This window comes from Meles meles, chromosome 14, assembly GCF_922984935.1.
Source record: "Meles meles chromosome 14, mMelMel3.1 paternal haplotype, whole genome shotgun sequence".
In the NCBI taxonomy this organism is placed as follows: domain Eukaryota; kingdom Metazoa; phylum Chordata; class Mammalia; order Carnivora; family Mustelidae; genus Meles; species Meles meles.
Window position 1 is genome coordinate 55658318 of NC_060079.1, and position 21327 is coordinate 55679644.

The 21327-nt window shown below is 39.6% G+C and overlaps 1 protein-coding gene across 1 annotated transcript in view; it reads left to right on the forward strand.

Moving 5' to 3' along the window:
- Positions 1–21327, forward strand: part of SCEL (sciellin) — a 323090-nt gene that overhangs the window by 226610 nt on the left and 75153 nt on the right. The window contains exons 4-10 of the mRNA XM_045978345.1: positions 4566–4627; positions 5614–5731; positions 8460–8519; positions 11926–11994; positions 17150–17218; positions 18011–18049; positions 20116–20196. Coding sequence (XP_045834301.1) covers positions 4566–4627; positions 5614–5731; positions 8460–8519; positions 11926–11994; positions 17150–17218; positions 18011–18049; positions 20116–20196 — 498 coding nt within the window. The remainder of the gene's footprint in view (positions 1–4565; positions 4628–5613; positions 5732–8459; positions 8520–11925; positions 11995–17149; positions 17219–18010; positions 18050–20115; positions 20197–21327) is intronic.

Genomic DNA, 21327 nt, shown 5'->3' on the forward strand with positions numbered 1-21327 from the left:
GACTTATTATTTATTTTACAGCTGGAAGTTTGTACTTCTTAATGGCCTTCACCTATTTTGTCCATCCCTCTATCCCTCTCTCTTCTGGCAATCACCAGTGTGTTCTCTGTACTTATTAGTCTGTCTCTGTTTCTTTGTTTCTTTGTCTGTTTGTATTAGATTCCACGTATAAGTGAAATCATATCGTATTTGTCTTTCTTCTCTGACTTATTTCATTTAACATAATGCCCTCTAAGTCCATCCGTGTTGTCGTGGAATTATATCACTCTTAAATGTTGTGGAAATCAAATGGGATAAATTATATATTAATATAAAAGCATCTAAAGTATTATTCTTGTCTGAGTGCTCCTCCTTACCCAGCAGAACTTAAAGGGGCAGCAGAAGACTTGCTTGGGAGAGAATTGAGGTGAGATATGATAGAACCGCAAAGAAAATCTAAAAGATAACATCCATGTAGAACCATACGCATGTGGTCCGTTATGTCTGGCTTCCCTCATTCGCCTGTGTCAAGCTTCATTCATGTTGTAGTATGTATCAAAATGTCATTTTTTGGAAAAATTGCTGAGTAAAATGTATGAGTGCAGCATGTTCCTGTTGTATAGCACGTGCTCTTTGTCCATTCATCCATCTGTGGATGTTTGTGCTGTTTCCACTTTTTGGCTGTTTTGCATGCTGTTATGATCATTCCTATACAAGTTTTGCATAGACGTCTGTCCATAACCAAGAGAATATCAGAGAGCACCCAGAGAAACCTGCTCTGTGAGGCCTTGTCTGCTGCAGACGCTGTCCAGGTTCTCCTACTGGGCACTGCGGGCAGAGCTCATAGCACTCCTGAAGCCTGTGTCAGGAGTCAGGTGGGGGCCTCTGGGGTCTCCCTTTCCTCTCACCCTCATGGGGCACTGGTCCAGTCTTGCAGTGACTCAGTATGAGCCTTATTGCCAGTTTCTGTAGAAAGAGGTGGCTTTGGTTTAGAAGGCAGATTCTGCCTCTTCCCAGCTTAGGTGTGTTACATCCTCTCCCTGAGCTTCAGATGTCCTGTCTGGGAGATGGAGATAATAATAGCTCCCTCACAGAGTGTAGGACGAGGATGAGGCAATGCCTGGGGAGTGCCGCATTCAGAACAGGTGCTATTATGGCCCCGGCAGTAGGACAGTTGACGACACAAAGGGCACAGGTCAGAGGCAGTGTGACACAGATCTCTTTGAATGATCTGTTTTAAGAATATTTAAATCACTTTTCCCATAAGCCCTCTATTTTTTTGCTAGGTCTTCCATGACAAAAGACCATAGACTGTTGACTTAAACAACAGAAATGTATAGTTTCACCGTTCTAGAGGAGAACTAGAGGCTAGAAGTCCAAGATCAGGGTGCCGCCTGGTTTGCTTTCTCTTGTGGTCTCTCTCCATGGCTTGCAGATGGCCACTTTCCATGTCCTCACACGGCCTTTTCTCTGTGCACATACATCCCTGGTGTCTCTCTGTGTGTGTCCAAAATTCCTCTCTTATACGGTCACGAGACAGGTTGGATGAGGACCTACTTAATGGCCTCATTATAACTTAATCATCTCTTTAAAGGCTCGTCTCCAAACACAGTCATAACTTGGGGTACTGGGTAATGGGCTTCGACATATCAACTTTGGGGGAGACATATTCAGCCCATAACAAGCACCTGAGGAGCATCTACTCTGTCCCAGACCCAGGATATACAGAAGGGAAAGATGTTTTACCCCTGGGACACTCAATCTTTTGGTAGAGATAGGCAAATAGACAATTATGAAAATGCCTTTTCTCCATTTACCTTGCTCTGTGTCTTACATGTAATTTTCAGTCTTTGCAAATGTATCATCAAATACACATTCAGCATTTCTTCCACTGCAGAATCTCAGTTTAATCAGCTATGAGCTCTCTAGGTCTTTATAAGCTCAGGACTCCATTGGAGTCCACTGAGAAGAAGAAGTTTAGCCAAGATCCCCGATAAGCTGGGCCAGACCGAGGGGGAAATGAACAAATAGTTGAGATTGAAGTTTGCTTTCACATGCCTCTTTCCCACCCCCTTCTGCCAAATTTTAGTGACCTTCAAACACAGCCAGCCAGAGGCTGCCCACACTCCCTGCATGCCCAGTGTCCCAAGTTTAAGGCTATTCCTTCCCTTCCCTACACCCAAATACACCTGCCTTATGTCTTTGTTCTTTGCTTCCAAGATGATAGAGGCATGAGGTTAAAAACTGAGCATTTTGTTGGGGTGCCTGGGTGGTTCAGTTGGTCAAGTGTCTGCCTTTGGCTCAGGTCATGATCCCAGGGGTCCTGCGATCAAGTTCCATATTGGGAGGCTCCCTGCTCCACAGGATGTCTGCTTCTTCCTCTCCCTCTGCCCAATCCCCTGCTCATGCTCTTTCTCAGATAAATAAATCTTCTAAAAAATTGAGTGTGTTGTTTCAGTGTGTTGGGCGATAATTAAACACTTTACAAATGTCTTCTAATTTGATCTTCAAAACAGCTTTTTCACCTCATTTGATAGATGAGGGAGCTGAACTATGGCACACTCAAGGTAATAATCAGTAAATAGCATCCTTTAAATGAAGATCTTTCTAACTTCTCTAAGACATTCAGACTCTTAGCTATTAGTAATGTGAACAGTGGTTGATCTCTGAGGAGATAATGCCATGATTGATTACACTGGTGGTTAGTCTTAGGCTGGGTTCCTAAAAGGAGTGCCTGAGAGGAATGTGGGTGCCTGTAACTTACTGAGGGTAAGCTCTCAGGAGAGAGGAGAAAGGGAACAGGAAGTAGAGGCAGAGGAAGGGTGTGAGCAAAGATATGTTCTCTGTTAGTCTAGCTTCAGTCTGATCCCATAGTGAGCTCTGAAGCACAAATCACCTGCAGAAATTGGCTCTACCTTGGAGCACCAGATTCACATTTAACCTAGGTCATTCAACCATTGGCTTTAAGTTGTAGTGTGTGGGGAGGGTGTGTAACCAGGTGACCCCACCAGTAATCATGAGTCCATAATGCCAAACATGAGATAGGTATACGGGACCTGGTCTGGGCACCAATACATTCCACTTCTCACCTACTCCAGGGTAGAGGTATGGACATTCTAAGAGAAGGTCCCAAGAAAAACGATGATATGATCCAAAGGAATGTGTCTTCACCACTTCAGGTCCTATGGCAAGTTATTGTAGGAGATACTTTTGCATCAGAATGTGAGAGGGGCTTTTAGAACCCCTGAGTTATACCTATGAACAGCTTCCTGAGAGTATGGTCTTAAACTGGACAAGCACTTAAAGTTTAATGATTGATGTTTGTGTACATTATTCATTTAATCATCACAAACCTATAATGGCAGGTTTCATTAACCCATTTTACAGGGAGATTATGTGGTTCAATTATAGAACTTTTTAAAAAAGATTTTATTTATTTTTTTGAGACAGAGAGAGAGACTGCATGTGTACAAGCATGGGGGAAGGGTAGGAGGAAAGGGAGAAGCAGATTCCTGGATGAATAGGGAGGCCAACTCCAGGATCATGACTTGAGCCCTTGAGACAACGGCAGGTGGTTAACCTTCTGAGTCACGAGGCACCCCCCCCCCCATTATAGAACTTTGATGTGATAAAGCTCAGCCTATGACTTGCCTCTGACTTGAGATCTAATGTCCCTCTGTGATTTCATCCATTGTACAGTTGGACGGATTCTGCAAAAAACATACTACCCCACCTAGGGGACCGGCCATCCCCATTTACTCAGGACTTTTTCAGTTTTAAAACTGAAAATCTCACATTCAGGGAAACCCAGGACCAACTTAACCATTAAATAGAAAAAGCAGTGCCTAGGGCCTATGATACTTTTGGGGGCCTACAAAAATGTTCTAATTTTAATTCCTTTTAACACGAGAAGAAAAAAATGATTATTATAATAATGAAAGTCTGCTAAGTAAGCCAGACTGAATTACGTTTCGTCTTTATACTAACAATCATAAAATATAATTTTTTAACTGTGTGGGCATGTGTGTGTGTGTGTCTGTGTGTGTGCCTGTGTGTGTCTGTGTGTGTCTGTATTTGTGAAAGAAGAAGCCTATGGAAGCAAAAGTGCCTAGGACTCACAAAGTCGCAATGCAGCCCTGAGTTCACTTTGGCTTCCCCAGAGGTACTCTGCGTATTTTTCTGTGAATTCCATGTCTCTATCTCCCTATAGACTTGACCAGACATTTCTTTTATTCATCTTTTTTGTCTCCAGCTCCTGGCTTAGGGTCAACCACACTCTAAGCACCCAATGCCTATTTATTGATTGAATAAATGAGTTCATTGATGGCCTCATTCAGCCGATTGCCTGTTACAGTGACATAGGGGATATCAGCTGCTCCTGGCCTCAATTTCTACATCTTTAAAATAAACACATTGGAATAGAAGAACTCTCAGGTTCTTAGGGGACACCTGATGTCATGTATTCCTGATACCAGGTCATGGGACTTTCTTAATGTCATTGGAAAATGTCATTACCAATGAAAGAATCACTTGTAGATTCTTGGAGTCATTGTTGTATTTTTTCCCCCTCCTTATTCTTCTTGTAGATCCTTACTGGAAGCCAGCATGTCCAACTTTACCTCGCGAAAAATTTCTTCCACAGGAAATGGTAATGTAGATAATATTTTCCTTACTCAGAAAACTTAAAAATCTGAGAAAAACAACGCACAGCTCTTAATTCTTTTATACAGATATGGTATGCTTAGAAGCAACAGTCTAACTTAATTAGCATTGGTCAATGTAAGGCTTAGAGGAAAAGTAGGAGTGCTATAACTTTTACTCAGGTAATTGCAATGCAAAGATTTTTTTTAATCAATAAAAATGTTCTTTTGTGTGTGGGACATTCTGTGCTTCTGACTCTCCTGAGGTTAAAGAATTCAGTTACGGGGCACCTGGATGGCTCAGTGGGTTGAGCCTCTGCCTTTGGCTCAAGCCATGGTCTCGGGGTCCTGGGATTGAGCCCAGAATCGGGCTCTCATCTTGGCAGGGAGCCTTCTTCCCTCTCTTCCTCTGCCTGCCTCTCTGCCTACTTGTGATCTTTCTCACCCTGTCAAGTGAATAAATAAAATCTTAAAAAAAAAAAGAAAAAGAATTCAGTTACTTATAATCAAAAGCACCAGGACTTCTTGACTATCATTTACTAGGTACATTGTAAAAAAGTCTTGTGTGTACATTTTTTCCTTGTATGTACTTCTGTAGCATATATATATATATATGTATATATATATATATACATATATATATATATATATATAATTTTTTTTTTGAATGAAATGGCCAACCTACCAAACCATGGCTTTGTTTATCCCACACCCATGGTTCTATATTCCTGGGTGCAGCTCAGGACATCATGAGCTGCCCTGGCAGTTTCGCTTGGCACCTGAGCAGTTTTATATGTTATCTCTGATGCTGGGGTGTGAGATTTGTTGTCTCCTACCAGAGCATCATATTTTGAAACAGTGCTGAACTTGTTAGCCTAGGAGGTGAATGATGGCCAATCAGATGTGCCTCTCAAGACACCCAAGTTAACAAACTCACACTTGACCCCATACAATTGCATCTCTCAGTTTTTTTTTTTCATTTTTCTGTTGATAGATATGAAGAGTACCTCTCAGGGGACAACACTGAGGCAACAGGGTTTTCATGACGTGAACAAAAGAAGGACTTTCTTACAGGACAACAGTTGGATAAAGAAACGTCCGGAAGAAGAGAAGTAAGAGAGTGTGGAGAGGGGGGTGGGTGGACAAGTAGAGCTGTTCTCTAGCTGGGAAGCTAGTGGCCATCTGGAAAGCAGGTGCTTTCCTTAAAACACTTTGTTGCATAGCCTAATGTTTGGTGTAATAGGCATACATTGGCTTTCAGATTTTCAAGAATATTTCTACCACTTTTATGATTTACATAACAAAGAGCATGTGAGTCATTAGGAAGAAAAAGCAGAGTTTCATTGTTACAACTAGCATGGGTGTTTGTGTCTATTTGACAAATTGAAAAGAACATGACTTTCCAGTTTCCCAACAGGTACTATTTAATCCATGGCAGGGAGTCTCCTCATGTATATTCATCATGTCAGTTGAAATAAACAAACAATAGTATGATTCCTAATTTACAAATTTAATAATAATTTATGTAAAATTCCTATATGTGCAAGTGAAATCAATACATTCTCAACTCATTTTAGTCCCCATGGTCATGTATCTCTAGATATCAAGTGGGTCCTAAATGTGGTATTACTTTGCAAGGGAAAACATTTACCATCAAGAATGTTTTGTCTGTTTTGAGCATTGCTTCTACTAACTCGGTGTTATAGATCTGAAAACAATTACAGGCGTATTGTCTCATTGTCAGCATAGATTTACAATAAACATTTGTCCAGCCCAGATGTATTTATTATAAATCACACATATACATATGCATATGTTTTAAGATGCCCTCTTACATATAGGTACATACTTTACATAAAAAGCATCTTTAAATCTCACAAATCACACAAGGTAGGTATTATTACGTCCTCTATTTTATAGAAGAGGGATCTGAGGCTCAGAAGAGTTAAGTAACTTGTCCAATCTCAATCTCGATGGAGTTGAGATTTTTAACATGACCCATTGTCTTTTTGTTACACCAGTGGTTCTCACTGAAGGGCAGTTTTATCCCCAGGGGATGTTTGGTAAGAGCTGGAGACATTTCCAGTTATCAAAATTAGGGAGTACTCCTGACATCTAGTGGGTAGAGGCCATGGATGCCATTAAACATCCCCCAATGCACAGGGCACTCCCCAAAACACAAAATTGTCAAGCCCATAGTGTCCTAGCACTAAAGTTGAGAAGCTCGACATTTCAAGATACTTACTCTAAACTTTCTACGAACCTGCCCATATATGGTTATCTGAGGAACATACTTATAACTGTTAAATGAAGATGTCTATTAATTCCTGTTACTAAATCTTATTATTTTAAGGGAATATAGGGGTATTTAGAGACTCACATTGACTTTTGGAGTTGACATTCTTGGACAACAACCATTTCCTTTAGTAACACACATTTACTACTTTTGTCAAAGCCTAATACGGCACTTCTATTTTTCCATAGTGGTGGAGTGATGTCAAATGTGAATCATAAATTCTGTGTTGCGAATATTTGCACAGATGTGTGAAGATAGAGATGTCCAAGACAAATTATAATTGGTAGGAATGATGGTTTTATGCCAAGGATGCCTCATTTATAAAGGCCCAGGGAAGCCAAGTTGGATGATATGGCAGCTGCTGAATGAAGGGAAAATGGGCTCTGATGTTTTCCCCACTCCTACTGGCCCAGGTCTGGGCTGTGTGTTCTGATTCTTCTTCAGGTCAGAATGTGTCTGGTGTCTGCTACTCTCTCACAAGTTTAGGGAATGGATACCAAGAGAGACGGAAACGTTCTCTTGGGATTTTTGAGGGTGTAAATTTGCTGGAATTGTTTCAGTTTCACTGTTCATCTTTCTTTTTAATTATCTACCACAGTTTCTTGCATAGCTTTATTACAAATAGTTCCAGAGTGTTGAGTAACATTAGGGGAGCAGAACCAGGAGCAATGTGGTATTTCAGGTTTGGTTGGGTTAACACGAAAAAGGTTCAGGTACTTGGTTCAAGGCCAAAAGCTCTACTACATGTTTTGACATTTCCTAAAGTTGCCTGTACTTTCAGGTCTGCTGTACAAAGAAAGAAAGGGTTTGGGATTTTATGTATGGAGCTCTATGTATGTAGTAAGGGTTAACTAGGAGAAAAAGCAAGTTTGAAATAGAAAGATCTGGGTCCTACATCCATGCCTTCACTTACGAACATTTTGGTCTTAAGAAAACCACAAAATCTCGGATCAGTTTTTTCTTCTGTGAATTGGGTATGACAGGGTCTTCTTTGCCTAATTCGTAGTATTTTAAGGACCAAACAGTTCTCATGGTTCAAAAATGGGCCAAATCTCCTGTGAATGATCGGCCTTCATAACCATAAATATTGGTACTTATTTTCCTGCTTTTTGTCAAGGGAAACCATGAGGTCCCTCAGATGAAAATGTATAGGTATAAAGGACTTAATTAAATTTAAGACATGTTTGTGAAAGCTTTTGCCTTCCTGCAGAAACTGACTTATAATGTACACAAAGTTGATATCCACATACATGTTCCCACACTCTGATAGAAAAAAACCCCCACTCATTCCATTGTTGAATCATATGGAAATCTCATGGGATATATGAGAATAATGATCACTTATACTGACAAACTTGTTTCTTTTCACCATGCTCTTTCAAGGGGAGACTGATAAAAATAAATGTATGGTTGTGTTCTAATGCCTGAAATAAAATGAATTAACCTTGCTCTAAATAGTGAGTTCTTTGCTGTCTCCCTTATTTAATGCGTACCAAATACTGTGGTAACTCTCCACGTGACTTAGTTTTGTTCTTTCTTTACAGAGATGAAAATTATGGTAGGGTGGTGCTCAACCGACATAACTCTCATGATGCCTTGGACAGGTGGGTGTTTCAGACAAGTTACATCATTCGCAGAAACACAAAGACAATAGTTTTGAGAGAAGACTTGTTCAAGACAAGCTGAATATTTGTGGCTAGTCTCAGGCTTTCCCTGGCATTCTGGAAGCCTCTGTGATATCATTAGAGCAAAGTCTGTGCTTCTCCAACTCTATGCTTCCAGAACCACAGCTTGGAGGTATAGAATAACCAATCCATGGAGCTAGCCCTCTGGATGGGAAAAAGAAAGGGCTTCCACAGAAATGGGACCAGATAAGCTATCTCAGAATCTTAGGAAAAGGAACTTTAAAATACAGAAGTAACAGTCCCAGAGTTTACTTGCTTTATGGGCAAGTAAACTTTATACTTCTTTTGAGAAACTCCCAGGTTTGTGGAAAATCATTAAATGATACTGAGTGGAAAAATTAGTAGAAAAATTTAGACAAGACTCATAATCATAATAATGGGAATAATCTAAGATTGATAAAATAAATAGATAATACTCTTGTTAAAACACATTTATGCTCACACACATGCAAGCAACCACACCTACCAGAAGAACCTGAGTATTTTTCAGACACAAGTTTTACTCAGTCTAGTAGCCTGTGTCTGTCTGTCACCAAACTGTATTTAGTAAAGGAGTGTGATTGTCTTTCATGGCATGGACTTTATAAGTAGATACCTCGAGTATTTTAGAAACTTTTATTTATGTATTTTTCTAAACCCGTTTAAACTTCTTCATAATTTTGACCTGTTCTAAGGGTACCAAGCTTAGAGCCCTCTACACAAAGTATCTGTTTGGTTTTCTGGTTCTCAGGCTTAGTTCATCTGACTCATTGTTCTGTGACTACCTTTGCCCTCTCCTTGGTCTTCATGATTTTGAAGATTACAGCCTTGTTCTCAGATAGTCTCATCTCACCAAAGGGAGTCTGATCATTTCAGTCCAGCTACCAGTGAAAATTGCTCCCTCCGTTTTACTGGCCAACTCCCCTCTAGATATACTGGCTAACACAGTACATTGAACTTCTATCTTTAGTAACAAAAGTGTGTGAACTCAGAATGTTTTCCCCATAACCCATAGATAGAGTCTCAAAACACAGTTTCCTAGAAGGGTAGTGAAGGTGACTTTTCTCCTTGTACTTGGTCAAATGGATGCCCCCTTAGCCCTTTTCTGCCCTTTCACATAGCCACTTTGGTCCACCCACTTTGGTGGACATGTCACCCCATTTTGGAGCATCTGTTATGTACTGCCATAGCAGTAGGTACTGGGAATACAAAGATGCATAAAATACCACGCTTGACCTTAGAGAGCCCTTATATGCTGGAAAAATACGGATCCATAGACTACAAGACTAGAATTTACCACGGAGGTGCTATTGTAGAAGTGTGTGACAGGGCCGTGGGAGAAGAGACGAGAGAGCCTAACTCTGCCTGAATTAATCAGAGATGGCACCCAGAAAGTGGTCTTTGGTGTTGGCACTGCTGTTTGAAGGATGAGGGGGGGTTTCTGAGTCGGTAAGTGCTGCTGGTGGGCATGAAGCAAGAGAGAAGAGCTTCCAGCAGAAGTAGCAATGTGTGCAAAAAGCTCCACGTGAGCAGAGACTGAAAAGACCAAAGGGAAGGAAAGATAAACAATATATCCTCCTCACCTTAGGTAACAGCTTTACAGTAGGCATGAATGAAGAACTTCCGCTGTGTCCTTCTGCCTGATTGTTGAAATCTGTCAGACAAGACTGGCAGCACAAATACCCGGAGAGAGGCCTCCTGTGAGCAGACACTGGCCTGAGGACTGGGAATAAAACAAAGTCCCTGCTTCCATAGAACCTGCATCCCAGCTGAAGGTGGAGGAGGGAGAGACTGAAAATAAATAAACAATATAATGTGCTGTGTGGCCATAAGCGTGAGGAAGAATAAAGGCAGCTGATGAGACATAAAGTGATGCTGTCTGAGAAGGGGCTGTTTGACCGAAGGGAGTCAGATGGCCCCGCAGTGCCTGTTTGCATTCACGCCTTCAACACAATGATGGGCTAGACCAGGATTTCACTCTGAGGTTCCTTTAAAACTTAGGGAATCTCATTAGGCAATTTTCTTTCCTTTTTTCTTGCATCAACAGACACTGTTCCCTCTGCTCCTGTTTGAAAATGTTCACAGCTATTTATCCTCCAAGGCCCAGCTCAAACTGCACTTTACCCCTGAAGCTCTCTTTGCTTCTCTTACCTAGAAATAAATGTTCTTGCCATAGAACTTCCTTGCACTTTCCCTGAACTTCTTTTATGACACTGGCCACTGTCTGCCCTTGGGTGTACATATCTAATTTGTCTCTCTAGTTCTGTGTCAGTCAAGTCCATAATTTTTTACTCTTGGCTTCCTCGTAGTCATCAGCTACAGTAAATTGTAATTTGTTTACCTTCAAATATTTGCTCAATAAAAATATACTATATCAAGTTAAAAATTAAATTCTAAGTGCATGTACTGTTTTAGTGCTTTTCTAGATTCTGTATCTTTGATCTGTCTGCTTCAAATGATGCTTTGAAATGCAAACAGAGTAAATCATGGCATAATTCATCAAAGAGCTTGCTTTTCTTGTATTACAGAGTTATATAAGGCATTAAACAACCTGTTTTTGTTGATTGATCAGTCTGATCAAGATATTCCCATTTGCTTTGATGATCTTGATTCCTGCTATTGAACTTCCTATCCTCTCTTCCCTTCTTTTCTTGTCTTCTTTCCTCTCCCCTTTGTTCTGCTTACCTGTCTTCCTCAACTTCTCCTTGCCTACTGTCTCTCTTCTCCCTACTTCTCCTCATCTCCCCCTTTCTTCTCCTCTCCTCCCTCTACATCTCTCCTTTCTCTCTTCTTGCACTCTCTTCTCTTCATGTCTTTCTAGCTTTTCCTGTTCCCTTCTTTTCCTTTCTTTCTTCCTTCAGTCAGCAAGTTTTTTCCCCCCAACCCTGTCCACGGTGCTGAACTTTAAATAAAGGTATTTGTATTCAGCCTGTTAAGCTGGCTTAAGGTACTACTAGAATTCTGCAAACAAAACATAGCTGATTTTTAAGGGATTGAGTTCTTATGATGTAAAAGCCAACAGTATTGCTAACAGTACATATTAGTTATTAATCATTTTGCATGTCGTGTTGTTTTGCCTTTCCTTATCCCTACTTTGAATATGTTACATTGTAGTTAGAAATAATTGGACCTAGAGAAGAATTCCTTTATTAGCATGGGGAGTTGGGTTTGTAATTTATTCTATCCAGGTCAAAACCTTGGAAGATTTAGATACTCTGAATCTGTCTTTCCTTTGCAACATGTACATCTTCTACCTAAATAGGCCAAAATTTTACCAAAAGCATGATAGATTTTAAAAATTTTTTTGTAATTTATTTGATCTTTCTGTGATTGCTTTTTGCTACAGGAAAGCAAATGAGAGAGATGAGCCAAAAGCTACGATTAGTCGCTACAGATCTGATGATACTTTAGACAGGTAAGGTGTTGTTGAACCATGTAAAGCAGAATGCAAAATGTCTATGAAATCCCATTTTTTATCACCTATGAGGTATTTAAATGTTTCCCAAAGTAAGTTTTGAACCATGATATCTTATCCCTAGGATAGAAGGGCTATTTGGATTGAATTATCATCAAAATTCACAAAATCTTGACTCAACATGCTATTTTCTTAAAATCCTGCTGTGCCTATTGTTAGTTCCTTCCTACACGGAGGAAAAAGGCTCATCTTTATGGAGAAAATTGAGAAACCCGGTGCAGGGCTTGAACTCAACACTGAGATCAAGACCTGAGCCAAAATCTAGAGTTAGACACTTAATTGACTGAGCCACCCAGGTTCCCTGAGAAATATCTATTTAGACTGAAGGAGTGTAAATGCTACAAATCACATTTTTATCTTATATTTGGTAGAGATACTCAGTAAGCATATATAAAGTGCAAAATTAGAATTTTTAGTTGAAGTCTAGACAACGGTCACCTGAGGCTATTGACAGTTTAGGTCACTCCCCATAGCTAAAGATATGCTGCTATTCTAGACAAAAATACCACCTGCTGTATTTGAAGCACACAAGCTGAAATTTATCTAATTTCTCTAATATATTCTATATTCAGCATTTACTGGCATTAATTCATGTAGGAAATGTACATACTTCTATACCATTCATAGGTTTTCAAGCCAGTCTCCCTTAATAGAGGATAATCCACACTGGTATTCCTAAGGAGTTAATTTCTCTCTTGTAATAGCCTCAAAACAAACAAACAAACAAACAAAACAACAAAAAAACCCCCCGAGTTTATAGAAGTATCTGTAAAGATCTCATCTCTACAGAACTGAGTGGAGAGAGGAGTCAAAATAACTGTCCATTCACCTTGGCCTTGTGGTCTGTCCTGTTGCACCATTAATTGGAGACAGAAACGCTTTTTCTAGAAATGAATCTGAAAGTGAGATAATTATGCCTCAAGAAAGGTAAATATGTGGGAGATCTAAGCCTTTGTAAGTTGTGTATCTGAAGGTCTACATTGGGCCAGTCAAGACAGAGCCCTGGAACGTTAACAATGAACTAGACCAGACCTCACAGGCTAACAAGATGAGTCATTCTCAGCCTCAGCTGCAAATTAGAATTACTAAGAGAGCATTTAAACTTTGCCGATAACTTGGCCCCATCACCTCTTGCCCTCAAAATTCTGATTTAATTAATCTGAGGTGGAACTTGGGCATTTTTAAAGCTTATGAAGTGATTCCATCGTGTAGCCAGAATTCAGAATCACCAATCTGGCCCAAATCCTTCATTTTATACCCTAGAAAATGAGGCCAGAGATGACTTGCTGTATTTACACAGAGGTTTAGTGACATGTTTGTCAGTTCATTTCCAAGGCAGTCCTGAGTCCCAGCAGTATGCTATGTCTTTCTAAGGGTGGAAATAGATGTGAGGGAAGGAACTCAGGAATCAGTAAAGAAAGCCAAGCCCTATCAGGAGTCACACTTTTCATGAATGCTGGCCACACCAAATGCGAGATAGGAAGTAATTTTAGGAGGAAGATGACCAAATATATTTGGTATACACGTGTGTATGTATTTCAGTAATGCATTTATTTTATTTTTATTTTTTTAAGATTTTATTTTTAAGTAATCTCTGCCCAATGTGGGGCTTGAACCCACAACCCCGAGATCAAGAGTGGCATGATCCACTATGGTGGCCCATAATAATGCATTTATTTTTAAATGAATTTGAGATAAGTACTGACTTTATATTTGGAATTCTCTTTAAAAATATATATATGTAGGTAAAAGCATGAGATGTTCTAGAGGAATATGAGTAAATACTTATGTATGCAGCATGCAATAGGGTCCAAATCCTCAAGGTGGGCTAGTGACTATTGGGATAACCTAGGTTGTGGTGCCCTCTAGTGTTCAGTCATGGAAGTGTAACTTTTCCTTTGGTACTTTTTTTTTTTTTTTTTTAATTTATTTATTTGACAGAGAGAACTCACAACTAGGCAGAGAGGCAGGCAGAGAGAGAGGAGGAAGCAGGCTCCCTGTGGAGTAGAGAGCCCAACGCGGGGCTCGATTCCAAGACCCTGGGATCATGACCTGAGCCGAAGGCAGAGGCTTTAACCCACTGAGCCACCCAGGCACCCCTCCTTTTGGTACTTTTGATCACACTGCTAAATGGCTATATTTGAGTATTTCCTGTCTCCAAGATTGACACTTATCAAAACAACCTATTTCATATCACAAGTTGGCAGAAACTTAACTTTCAAGAGAAATACAAAGAATCTCCCTAAGTAATAAGAAATTCACGTATGTATTGGAATGGTGTGTTTGAGCTCTCTCCATTGTTACTCATAGACTGATCCCCCTAGTGGCATAGAAGAGATAGTGCAGGTTGAAGAATAGCGCAGGAGGACATTTTGACCTAATACAGGAATGTTAAAACAATCCCACTACAGAATCAGATATATGACACTGGGCCCTCCTGGAAAGACTTTTATTCCAGAGATACCCTACTTCTTAGTCGCGTGGTCAAGAGAAAGTCACTCACCTTCTCTGAGACTCGATTTTCTCATCTATAAAATGAAAATAATTACACCTCCCTTGTAAGGATATTTTAAAGAGTAGAGGAAAATGTATACAAGAAACAGCAAAGAGTAGGTGGCTGTTTTTATTATTATATCCAGTATTGCCCACATAGGCTTACACTGTAGAATTTTTATTAACTTCCTTTAATTTTAACATCAGAACTTGCCTTGATACACACCTTGGGAATGTTTGATATTAAGGTCCTGTTTGTTTTAGACAGATTGTTGTTTTCAGTGAACCAGAGTAGCAATTTCCTAGGATTATTTTTAACTCATGTTAGGGTCTCATAGACAGCTATAAAGTATGAGTAGAGTTTCTAAGGAACATTTAAGATTTAAAATTTAAGGTCATCTGACCTCTTAAAGTACTCACAGTGGTTTACTGCAGAGCCCTTTAAATATAAACATCCCAGAGGCTCAGTAGCAGTTAGTGCCAGGAATACAGTTACAGTCCTTGGCCTGATGATCACTTTAGACATGAGTTTTTTTATACATGAATTCTAGGACCATGTACAAGTTAATGCCTGGATTGTGAATGGTTTGTTGAGAATATGAAGTTCTGGAAGATTTAACTCTCCCTTTTTGCATTCAAGAGTTAATCAGTTTGTGGCATTATGTGCTATAAACAAAACTTGTTAGGAGTTGATGTATAACAGTTTAATATATTGGAGTTATTTACCCAATATTTTAGTCACACATATCAAGATGACATTAGGAATTGAAATCATTTTATTTTATTTTATTTTAATATTTTATTTATTTATTTGACAGAGACAGATCCCAAGTAGATAGAGAGGCAGGCAGAGAGAGAGAGAGAGGGAAGCAGGCTCCCGGCTGAGCAGAGAGCCCGATGCGGGACTCGATCCCAGGACCCCGAGACCATGACCTGAGCCGAAGGCAGCGGCCCAACCCACTGAGCCACCCAGGCGCCCCAGGAATTGAAATCATTTTAAACTTATGACAGTTAAGTCACATTTTTTCCCACATTATTATTATTATTATTTTTAGAGTGAGGAAAAGTTAGTTCCCATCTTTCCAGGAATAGTTTATGTGAAGCCATGTACTAAAGTATAAAATTGACAGTTTAGAGAAAGTTATAGTAGACACATAGTATTGGATCAACAGAAAAGTTTTGCTGACATTTTGTTTTCCTGAGCCTAATTTTGCTACATCCTCATGTTGTGCAAGCCTGCAGAATGCTCCAGGGGATAGTCCTATGTCTTAGGAAGAACCTTCCTATCTGATGTGGGGGGGCGGAAGAGAAGGAGGCTCTGCAGTCATGAGAGCCCACCACTGGCAGGGAGACCACAGGATTCCTGACTTGTCTTTTCTGACACAAGGGACAAATCACCTTTTCCATATATGACCTCCTTGAGGAGACCTGAGATCTGAGGGATTAAAACTTTGATGGCCAGTAGAGGCTATTCGCTAAGTGTGTTAGTCAAAGTAAACTAATTCACCAGGGTAGAGTAACTCTTTTAACAAGTTCCTTCTCTTACCCCCAAATCTATTGTGGTTTAGCACAATAGAAGATTACTGTTCACTCTCTTCAGGGTCCAGGCTGGAAGATAGGGGATGTATCAACTCCCTGAAGTGACTCAGGGACCCAAGTTCATGTTTTGATGCAGCCATCTTCAATCCATGTACAACAAAACCAGAGTAGGAAGAGAAAGAAAGAACAAGGAGGATTACATAAGAGGTTTTATGATGGATCTAGAAGCAGCAAACAACATTTCTGCCCACATTCTTTAGTCTAGAATTCAACCACATGGTCCCAAGTTAATTTCAATGAACAGTGGGAAATGTGGTCTTACTGTGTGCTCAGAAGGAAAAGAAAATTAGTTTGGCAGACATATAGCATTGTCTATGCCACAAAATATCTAAAAAAAAAAAATACTTGTCTTTCATTGATACCTTTTCCAGACTTGGGAAGTACCATCATTGATTGGATATACAGTTGACAATACAGGGTTTAGGGGTTCTGACCCTTATGCAATCGAAAATTGACATATAATTTTTGACTCCCCAAAACTTAACTACTATAACCCACTATTGACTGGAAGCCTTATTGATAACATAAACAGATGATTAATACATATTGTGTATGTTATACATAAATGGATTCTTATAGTAAAGTAAATGTTATTAAGAAAATCATAAAGAAGAGAAAATACATTTACAATATCATACTGTATTTGTTGAAAAAATCTGCATGTATGTGAACCTGTGCAGTTCAAATCCATTTGGTTCAAGGGTTAACTGTATTATTAAATAATGAAAATAGAATGGTGGGTTAAATGCTCCGTGAATCAGACAGTCTAGTAGAAAGCATAAACCTTAAAAATTCCAAAGTGTATCAAAATAGCCTCGTAAATAGATTTTGTCTTAAGTAGATTTTTTTTAAATGGAAAAATATTCCAAAATATAACACCCGAAAACAAATCTCTTTACCAACAAAAGGTTTTATTGTGGAGTTATTCATTCATGACATAGATATGAAAGGACTTTAATGATCTAAATGTTCATCCAAACTTGTGTCTTGTTTCTTTATAAAGGATCTCAGACAGAAATGATGCCACTAAAACATATAAGGCCAATACCTTGGATAACCGACTAACCAATAGGTACCGGTATCTATTGACTTTGGGAAAGACCCAAATACAATAATTTTCTAAGCATTACTTATTTACTTACAATTCTTCTGTCCTACTTGATTATCTTTCTGTAAATTATTATCCTCTAGTTTTAAATATATAAATTCTGGAGTATATAACTTTATTCTTCTTCATGGTTAGAGAAAAAAATGTTTGTTGCCTTGCTTAATTTTTTTAAAGATTTTATTCACTTATTTGTCAGAGAGTGCTCAATCAGGGGGAGCAGCAGGTAGATAGAAAGCAGGTTCCCTGCTGAGCAACTAGCCCAATGCAGGACTCTATCCCAGGGCTCTGGAATCATGACCTGAGCTGAAGAAAGATGTTTAACCAACTGAGCCACCCAGACGCCCCTGTTGCCTTGCTTAAATATTGAGAGAGTTCATTGCTTCAGATCATCATTCTTACCGCATTCATGTTTTTGTTTTAAATGAACCTGGTGGCAAGAGTATGAAATAATGTAAATGCCAATTTTATGTTCTTTTTGCTAAAGAAAACTACTGAACTCAATAAATAAAAACATTGGGCTTAAATGATACTGGATTTTCTGAAATAAAATGATTTCCTTTAGAATCTAGTACAAGACAAAAAGATCATGAAATCACCTTACAAATTTATTCAAATAGTGATGCTTTTCTTTCTCTTTCTCTCAAATAATGTCTCCCTTTAAATAGAAACTCTAAATTCATGGACAATTGCAAATTGATGCAAGTATTCATTCTTCATTGCTGCTCAAACTTTTGCCTTTCTTGTATTTTTCCCCAGAAACTTGTCCACGTTTAGATCGCCAGAAGCAGCAAAGACGTATGTATTTTTCTGATGGAAGTTACATTTTAAGAATAAAGTGTATTTCTTTGTATGCATTGAAGACAAACCAGGGTATATGTCCCTCAGGTCAAAGTTTCATTATAATAAAGCCACATTCCTGTTGCTTAAGCAGAGTTTAGTAGAAATAAGAAAATGGTTCATGAACCTTTAAATATTTACCATCTGGGTTTTTTTTCAAAGATTTTATTTATTTATTTGACAGACAGAGATCACAAGTAGTCAGAGAGGCAGGCAGAGAGGAGGAAGCAGATTCCCCACCGAGCAGAGAGCCCAATGCAGGGCTCGATCCCAGGACCTGGGACCATGACCCGAGCCAAAAGCAGAGGCTTTAACTCACTGAGCCACCCAGGTGCCCCATACCATCTGGATTTTAACAGAAAAAGTTTACCAACCTCTGTTTCTTTTTAATATATAATTAAAAAATTTTTTTACAAACATATAATGTATTATTAGCCCCAGGGGTTCAGGTCTATGAATTGCCAGGTTTACACACTTCACAGCACTTACCATAGCACATACCCTCCCCAATGTCCATAACCCCACCACCCTCTCCCTACCTATCTCCCCCGTACCAACCTCTGTTTTTTTTTTTTTAATTTTTTTTTTTTTAAGATTTTATTTATTTATTTGACAGAGAGAGATCATAAGTAGGCGGAGAGGCAGGCAGAGAGAGTGAGAGGGAAGCAGGCTCCCTGCCGAGCAGAGAGCCCGATGTGGGACTCGATCCCAGGACCCTGAGATCATGACCTGAGCTGAAGGCAGCGGCTTAAACCACTGAGCCACCCAGGCGCCCCCCAACCTCTGTTTTAACCAAACCTCTCATCCTAAGTCATTCTTTTCTTCTTTTCTTTTTTTCTTGTCTTATTTTTCCCCTTTTTTCTTTTTATTTATTTTTTTCTTGCTCCAAATTTTTATTTAACTTCTAGTTAGTTAGGATACAGTGTAATATTGGTTTCAGGAGTAGAATTTAGTGATTTGTCACTTACATACAACACCCAGTGCTCATTGTAACAAATGCTCTCCTTAATGCCCATCACTCATTTGTTCTTTAATATTTTTCTCCCACAGATCTTTATTTTTCCCTGTTCTTATGGCCATTAACTTTCTTCCCCTACATTTCCCTTGTCTTTCAAAACACCCATCACATTACAATTCAAGTGAGTCATGAAATCATATGTTTGTTAGCAATCGATTTAAGTGAAGTACATTTTCTCAGAAATGTACTGCTGGTGATTATAAACAGCCAAATTAGGTGGATTTTTGAAAACAGAATTGGCTTTTAAATTTTTATTTACAAATAAAGTAATTTTCACCTTGGATCACACCTCTCAGTCATTGAAACAGACCTGGGTTACTTCCTTTTTTTTTTTTTTTAAAGTCTATGTGTATTAATAAATGCTAAATAGAGATTTAAAATGGTGTGATTTTTATTTATTTTATTTTATTTTTTTAAAGATTTTATTTATTTGCCAGAGATAGATAGAGAGAGTACACACAAGCAGGCAGAGAGGCAGGCAGAGGCCGTGAGAGAAGCAGGCTCCCTGCCGAGCAAGGAGCCCGATGCGGAACTCGATCCCAGGACTCTGGGATCATGACCTGAGCCGAAGACAGCGGCTTAACCAACTGAGCCACCCAGGCGTCCAAAATGGTGTGATTTTTAAATGTTGTTTTAAACCATTTAATGCTATTAATTGCAAAAGAGATGCAATATAATTCTGTTAATCACAGTATATACAGGATTTTATTTATATATAATATGAATCTGGAGCATATCAGAATTCATTGTTCTGGATTTCAGACACACAATGTCATATAGTGAACGGTTTCATTCAGTTTCTTCAGTTCTGGTTACCTAGAGGAAGGCCGGACGATTTATAAAATGGCTAAACTAAGGACGGACTTGTTTTATGTTCTTCTTTTGTCCTTTGAAACATTTTATGGTGGGTAAAGAGAAGGTGGGAATATGAGTAGATGATAAGACCTTTCAAAGGTGGGACAGCATCCAAGTTTCAAGCGTGTGATGTGTGGCTGTGACTGAACAGGCAACCCAGAGTTTCGTTCTGTGCCACCTCTACCAGCACCCCGGCTCCCACCGCTGTGACAGCTCTTGTAAAGAAAAAGAGGTACGATGGGCTGGTTGCATCTGTTTCTTGCTGATGTTCTGGACAGGATTGTCCTTTACTAATTTCTGAACCAAACCATCCATCCAGATGCCCTGCGGCATTCAGAAGTTGGTCTCTCGTCCCTGTTCCCTCCTCCCTTTCCAGGGATCCAGTTCCACTGGATTCTGCTGTCCTCGAACTTTGTTCCTTTTCCTCCTCTTTTCTGTTTCAAACACGCAGTCTTGGGGTACCTGGGTGGCTCAGTGGGCTAAGTGTCTGACAGTTAAGTGTCTGACTCTTGATTTTGGCTCAGGTCATGGTCTCAGGGTTGTGAGATCCAACCCAGGTGGGAGCTCTGGGCTCGCTCATTGTAGAGTCTGTTTATGGATTCTCTCTCCCTCTCCTTCTGCCCCTCCCCCTGCTCACACTCTAAATAAAAGAATAAATATGATCTTAAACAAACAAACAAATATGCAGTCTTTTCTCCAGGTCCCTTGGGGTCTTGAATATCTAGGTAATGCTTTTGACAACAGAGTTCAGCAAAGGATAAGCTACTTCAGGTAACACCTTCAGTAGAGTCCTACTGTGGGGAATGCTTTACCCTGAAATAATTATGACTGTGGGATGGCCAAATATTGCCATGCTCCTGAAATCTGCCTGCATCACTGGGGTCTCCTCTGCTCTGTAGATTAGGTTGACCCTACTTCCAAGTACAGAGTCAAAAGCCCCGACTTGAGACTTCTATTTATGCAGTAGGCACAGAGAAGCAGCTAGACCAGTGGTGGCAGAATATTCTTCATGAGACAGAATGTGATGTTCAAAGCAATTTTTGCTTGTTGGAGAGAACACAGTGCTCGTGAATCATGATTAGAAGGGAAACAAGCATTCACAAACCTCAGTGTTTTTAAAATGTTTTTATGTTTTCTTTGCCTGCACCTAGAACTGTGCCTAGTTTGGGTAGGTGCCAATGTTTGTTGAATGACTGGCTGATTGCCAAAACACTCCCGCAGTCAGAATTCCGGCTGTGTCTGTGACATCTCAGGAAATGTGATCACCTTTCTCACTTGGGCCCAGATTTCACATCTCCTATCCACTGCAAGAATCTTTCCTCTGACAGATTAGGCATAAATCAGGATCACTGAAGCCAGCAAC